Below are 7,146 nucleotides of genomic sequence, written 5' to 3' on the forward strand. Positions count from 1 at the left end.
GATGAACAAGGACACCAAGATCTTGTTGTACTTCCCCTTTTCCTAACTTGACAACATTCAGATAGTAATCTGTCTTCCTGTTCTTGCCACCAAAGTGGATAACCTCACATTTATCCATGTTAAACTGCATCCGCCATGCATCTGCTCACTCATGTGCTAGAACTTTTTAAAAGCATTACAATAAATCCCCAGGGCCAGACCCAATATACCTCAGGTTACTATGGGAAGTGAGGGAAGAGATTGCTGCACCTTTGGTAATGATCTTCATGTCCTCACTGGTAACAGGAATAGTAGCTGATAATTGGAGGAAAGCAAACATTATTCCTTCTTTCAGAGAAATGACAGATGGAGTTTAACCCAGATAAATGTGAGGTGTTGCACCTTGGTAGGGCAAATGCAAGGAGACATGTTAAAGGCAAAACTCTTAACAGTGTTGCCGAGAAAGGAGATCTTGGGATCCAAGTTCATTGAAAGTGGCAACACAAGTCGATAGGGTGGTGAAGAAGGCTTATGGAATGTTTGCTTTTATTAGCCAAGGCATTGAGTTCAAAAGAAGAGAGATCATGTTGCAACCTTATAGAACTCTGGTTAGGCCACATCTGGAGTACTGCATACAGTTCTGGTCACCCCACTATAGGAAGGATGTTGAGGCTTTGGAGAGGGTGCAGAAGAGGTTTACCAGGATGCTTCCTGGTTTAGAAGGCATGTGCTATCATGAGAGGCTGGATACACTTGGGTTTATAAGATTATGAGATGCATGCATTGAAGGTGAGAGAGAGTGCAGATTTGAAGGGTAATATGAGGGGTAAGTTTTTTTTTTACTCAGAGAGTGGTGGATGCCTGGAATGGACTGTCTGGTATGGCTTCAAGTAGATTAGAGGCTTTTAAGAGACATTTGGATAGGCACATGATTGTTAGGACGATGGAGGGATATGGACATGGTGTAGGTCAGTGAGGGATTAGTGTTTGGGTGTTTTTGATTTGCTTTTTAGCTGGTTTGGCACAATACTGTGGGCTGAAGGGCCTGTTCCAGTGCTGTACACTTCTGTGTTCTATGTTCCATAAAGGGAGAAGGGAAAACCCTTGGAATTGTAGATCAGTGAGTTTTACTTCAGTGGTGGGTAAATTATTGGAGAGGATTCTTAGGGACAGGATTTATGAGTATTTGGAGAAGTATGGCCTGATTATGGATAGTCAGCACTGCTTTGTGAGGGGCAGGTCATGCTTCACAAGCCTGATTGAATTATTTCAGGATGTAATACTGCACATTGATGAAGGTAGAGTAGTGGATGTGGTGTATATGGATTTTATTAAGGCGTTTGATAAGGTTCCCCACGGTAGGCTCATTTAGAAAGTCAGAAGGCACAGGATCCAGGGAGAATTGGCTGTGTGGATACAGAATTGGCTTGCCTATAGAAGGCAGAGGGTGATAGTAGATGGAGAATATTCTGCTGGAGGTCAGTGACCAGTGGTGTTCCATCTTTTCTGGTCTTTGTGATTATTATAAATGATTTAAATGAGGAAGTGGAAGGGTGGGTTTGTAAATTTGCAGATGACACGAAAGTTGGTAGAATTGTGAATACTGTGGAGGTTTGCTATGGTTTGCAACAGGATATTGACCAGATGCAGGGCTGGTTTGAGAAGTGGCACATGGAGTTCAACCCAGAAAAGTGTGAAGTCATTCATTTTAGAAGGTTGAATTTTGAAGGCAGATTTCCAGGTTAATGGCAGAGGAACAGAGGTCTGTGGGGTCCACGTCCATAGATCTTAAAAAGTTGCCACGCAAGTTGATAGGGTTGTTAAGAAGGCTTATTGTGTGCTGGCTTTCATCAGTTTGGGGATTGAGTTCAAGAGCCGAGGGGTAATGTTGCAGCTTTTCAAATCCCTGGTTAGACCACACTGAGAATATTGTGTTCAGTTCTGGTTGCGTCATTATAGGAACGATACTTAAGCTTTACAAAGGGTGTAGGGTGCAGGGGAGATTTACCAGGATGCTGCCTGGACTAGAAGACATGCCTTATGAAGATAGGTTGAGCGAGCTAGGGTTTTCCTCTTTGGAGCAAAGGGGGATGAGAGGTGACTTGACAGAGGTGTACAAGACGATAAGCGCCTTGATAGAATAGATAGCCAGAGACCTTTTCCCAGTGCAGAATTGGCTAATATAAGATGACATACTTTTAAGGTGACAGAGGAAAGTATAGGGGGCGATGTCAGAACTAAGTTCTTTACACACTAAGTAGTGGGTGTGTCAAATGCCCTGTCAGGGGTGGTACATTAGGGGCATTTAAGAAACTCTTAGTTAGGTTCATGGATGATAGAAGAAGGTAGGTTATGTAGGAGGGAAAGGTTAGATTGATCTTAGCGAAGGTTAAAAGCTCGATAAAAAAAAATTGTGGGCTGAAGGACCTGTACTGTGCTGTAATGTTCTATGTTCTAGAGAGGTTTTATAGCACACCCAAAGCAACATGGCAGCCCTTTCTCTTTTGTCAATTCAAATCATATTATTTGAGTCCCAATGAGTCGGCCTGAAACCTCAACCATTCATTTTCCTACGTAGTTGCTGCCTGATCTGCCAAGTTCTTCCAGCATTTTGCAGCTGTTACTCAAGATTTCTAGCATCTGCAGAATCTCCTGTGTCTGTGAACTGATATTGTCTCACTTGTCGATCTTTCTGGAATTTTATATCTTATTTCAGTTGCAATTGTCTGTTAAACCAGTATCACAGCATTTCCTCCTGCGACTGCAGTGTAATTATGTACGGCACAATCTTGTCTGGATAGCATGCAAAACAAAAGCTTTCCTCTGTATCTCAGCACATGTGACAATAACAATCCATTAGCAAAACCAACTGCACCTGAGAAAACAGTAATCAGTGAAGTCAGCTGCCGTTCCCGCTAATGGCCACTACCCCGTTCTCTTTCATGCTTCTTGTCTCCTCGGTTCCTTCCCTTGCTTCCCGTGCTAAAGTGGGAGCATCGGTTAAGTAAGCTGAATGAACAGCTAGGGTCATGATCACCAATCCAGTGATACAAGTTTGGATTGTTGTTATATGAAGAAAAACTTGTATTAATTAGTAATAGGAACATTGAAGCCACTGCACAAACTGTTCATCAAAGGAAATCTGTCCCTGACTGGGATTGGACTATGTACAACTCCAGACCCACCAGATGAGGACTTCACTGCCACCTCAGCTAAGAGACAATTGGGGACAGAAAATTACTGCCAGATCTAGCAGTAAAGTCCACATCCTGCTTTTGTACTCTGTGCCTCACTGTACAGGGTCTCCTTTCTGCAGCTTCATCACTTTTCCTGTTCTAAATCATTTTTGTGTCTGTACTTGCGAGCTGCTTCTTTTAATTTTACCAGTTGAAGTACCTGTCCTTTGCTAATTGATCACTGGCCTCAGGGGAAACTCGAAGGGTTGAAGGGTGGGGTGTAGAGGCTGGAATTGTATCACGTTAACCACAGATTTACTCTCACTATAACCCCAGCTGACTGTGATTTTAATTACAAATACAAAGATGATGATTTTATAAGTTTCAGGCCTCTCAGATTCTCATTCTGCTCTGCATCACAGCGGGACTGTTGAACTGATTTATAAACAGGATTAAGCCAGAGGGGATGCCAAGGGTCAACTCAGTTCTAATCTTGACTCTCTGACCTACAGGGCTCCCACTGGACTCTACGTTTGATGGGAGTGGGAGGCAAAGAGGTAGCAGCTAGGTTTAAAAGGTGCTTCAGCGCAGTTCAATTTAACTCACAAATCAGGTATGTTACATTAATGAGCACACAACACATTAGCCACTTCTACTCCCTACCTTTTTTCCAGGAACTTCCTATTCCGAAGATGCCATTTCTTCCAAACATCATCACTCAGAACTGTCAGAAATGAATTTTCTGCTGTTGTGCTTCAGTATCGAGCTCTCTGTATACTCACAGCCATGTACGCTGGCAACATGCTTGAAGTTTGGGAAAGGTGGATGTATTCCAATCACTCTGTAGCTGAACTAATCCTGCAATGAAGGAAGGAAGCTGGGTGTGAGTAAAGCTCGGTCACTGGCTGTACTTCCACTGCTCAAGGCAGGCATCCAGAAATCACTTTCTGACGGGAACAGCTCCCTTCCTGATAAAGTGAGGGGGAGGGACAGTGGGGGTGGGTGGGTGGAGAGTGCAAGCAGCTGAGCTAATCAGCACCCACTCGCACCAGCAACAAGACAGGGGAGGCTCCCGCACCCACTCACAACATTGCCTGAGGAGGAGAGATACATTGGAAGGTGGAAAACTAAAGATGTGCTCATTCAACAGGATCTGAAATAAATAAAAACACATAATGTTTTCACTTTGGCATATCTCTTTGTTCAAAGAGATAAGTTGGAAAGCTGTTTTCTGGATCATCGAGCACATCTGTTTCCCTTTGTGTTTTATTTTAGCTCTTTTCTGAAGGCAGGTTGAATGAGAAAGATTTCTAGAGCTGTCCCATTCAAGCTCCTGTCCACCCTCTCAAATTCCTTGGCAGGTACCAAAAGCCTTCTGTTGCACTTTTTAATATTTCAGATAATGAGTAATTTCTCAGTCACCTCACAGTCCTGGGTGAGCAAGCGCTGAGAGAGCTGGAAAGGAATGCACTTCTATCAGGCTGCTCGCTGTATGTGATGTTTGTTAAATACTTCACAAAATGTTTTTTATGACAGTCTTGTGCAAGAGCTGGTGGGGAAGTCAGCCTTTTCAAACAGCCATACTGGAACAGCCAGCTTTTGTTGCTGATCTGACTGATTCTATCATCTGTTTCCAGACAGCAAGAATGAAAATCAGCAGTCGGCCATTCAGTTCTTCGTACTTCCTTCACCATTCAGTGAGATTAGGGCCGATTTGTTTTTTTTTTACCTCAATGACACTTTCCTGAACTAACTCCATATCCCTGAGTTTCCTTCATATCTAACAAACATAGTCAGAAATCAAGTCTTCACTGTTCTCTTGGGTACTGAATTCCAAAGATTCACCACCTTCTTCTCATCTGCGTCTCTCTCTCTCTCTCTGCCCCAATTATCTTATCTTGCAACAATAACACTGTTTTGAATTGTCCCAGCCAGAGAAATATCAACTCCACATCTACCCTGTCAAACCCTGCAAGAAGTTTACATATTTCAATGTGATCACTATTCATTCCTTTAAACTTAGTTTACAGAAATTCTCCTCATATGACGAATATGTCACGTCAGGAATAAACTTGGTAAACCCTCGCTGCATTCTCTGCATTGCAAGTATATCCTTCTATAGGTAGTGAGACCAGATGTGCAGGATATTCGAGATCTGCCTCTTTATAATCCACTTCTTTATTTTGGACCAAATATATAATTTTTCACCTACTAAACCTTTCAGTGATTTGTAAATAAGATTACCTTCTGAACACCAAACCATTTTAACCTTCCAATATTTTACACACTCTTACAGTTTGGACTCAGCACCCACTCTGCATTGGATCCTTGATTTATAGACTAACAGACTACAATCAGTAAGGATAGGGAGCAACATCTCTGACACAATTATTCTCAACACTGGTGTTCCATCAACCCCCTACTCCACTCCCTGTACACTTGTGACCGTGTGGCTAGGTTCCGATCCAACTCCATCTACACAAGTTTGCAGATGTCACCACCATAATGGGCTTGATCTCAAGCAACAGTGAGATGGAGCACAGGAAAGAGATGGAGAGCCTAGTTGTGTGTTGTCAACCTCTCCCCAGTGTCACCTAAATAATATAGCAGGTCATTGACTTCAGGAAGCAGGATGGAGTGTACACCCCTGTTTGTATCAATGGTGCTGTGGTAGTAATGGTTGAGAGCTTCAAGTTTCTCAATGTAAATATCACCAACACCTAGTTCAGTCTCAAAGACATTATAACCAAGAAAGCACGTCAGTACCTCTATTTCCTTAGAGAGCTGAGTATGTCCCCAATGACCTGCGCCAATTTTTAATCAGTGTATTATAGAACGTATCCTATCTGGATGCATCGTAAATTAGCATGGCAACTGCTCTGCCCAAGAAATTGCAAAGAGTTGTAAACACAATCCAGTTCATCACGCAAAACAGCAACGCTCTATTGATTCTGTCTACATGTCCCACTGCCCTGGGAAAGCAGCAAATATAATCTAGGACCCCTCCCATTCCAAGCATTCTTTCATCTCCCCTTTCTATATTCTTAACTGTGTGGCAAACCACAGCTCAGAATCCGTCCATAAATCTGTATGTTCAAGCTGATGTTACAATGAACCATACAATATGAGAACACAATGGCAGTCACACAACTTTGTTACCTCAAGAGAACCAACTAAGATTGACACTTCAGGATAGCCTAACCTTGGAGATATCAAATTGAGAAATTCCATTTCCAACAGTCTCATTCAATCAACCTTTTTGTCCAGTTCTCCAATTATATGCTAAAAAATAAAATGTCCAAATAATTCCTAAACACACAGTTTTAATACCCTTGTGTTATTTTTTTTGATTGTGTGTTACTTTTAGCATTGCCTAGGTTCAACTGTAATTTTGTAAAGTTGCCAATGCTGGCATTAGTTCTTGCTGTGTACAATTTTCACTGGCCTGTGGCTGATCTCTCTCAAGCATATTTTCTCCCAGGAGACACAAGAGAGTGCAGATGCTGGAATCTGGAGCAACACACAAAGCTGGAGGAATTCAATGGGTTCGGCAGCACCTATGGAGGAAAACAGATAGTCAATGTTATGGGTTGAGGCCCTTTTACTAGGATTGGACATTACGGACCTAGCCCCTTCATCTGGATTGCTCGAGATAAAAGTTCTCAACCTGTAATGTTGACTGTCCATTTCCCACCATAAATAATGCCTGATCCACTAAGCTCCTCCAGATCTTCTCTCAGCACTGACCACTCTCAGTGGTTTTGTCTGATACTGACATATCTAAGCTGAGATACAGTAATGATTCAATAGGACTTGGTTCAGCCATCATTGAGAAGGGAGATGTTCACAGAACCTCTTGCTCTCCCATCACTATTTGATTGCTCGATATTATTCTAATGAAATTTGGGAGAGACATGGGCTTATCCCTCAGCTGTGGGTGGAAAGCAAAAAAAAAAAACAGAATATGCTGAGAATCTGAAAAAGAATGCCT

General features: G+C 42.4%; 1 protein-coding gene across 2 annotated transcripts in view; it reads right to left on the bottom strand.

Annotated features, from left to right (window-relative positions):
* The window catches only part of LOC140715261 (uncharacterized), a 95,415-nt gene extending 91,336 nt beyond the window's left edge, over positions 1 to 4,079 (bottom strand). For both annotated transcript variants that reach the window (XM_073027190.1, XM_073027191.1), the window contains exon 1: positions 3,819 to 4,079. In XM_073027190.1, the coding sequence (XP_072883291.1) occupies positions 3,819 to 3,870 (52 nt within the window). In that variant the 5' untranslated portion in view covers positions 3,871 to 4,079. The remainder of the gene's footprint in view (positions 1 to 3,818) is intronic.
* Between the last annotated feature and the right edge of the window lie 3,067 nt (positions 4,080 to 7,146).

This window comes from Hemitrygon akajei, chromosome 23, assembly GCF_048418815.1.
Source record: "Hemitrygon akajei chromosome 23, sHemAka1.3, whole genome shotgun sequence".
NCBI classification, from domain to species: Eukaryota; Metazoa; Chordata; class Chondrichthyes; order Myliobatiformes; family Dasyatidae; genus Hemitrygon; species Hemitrygon akajei.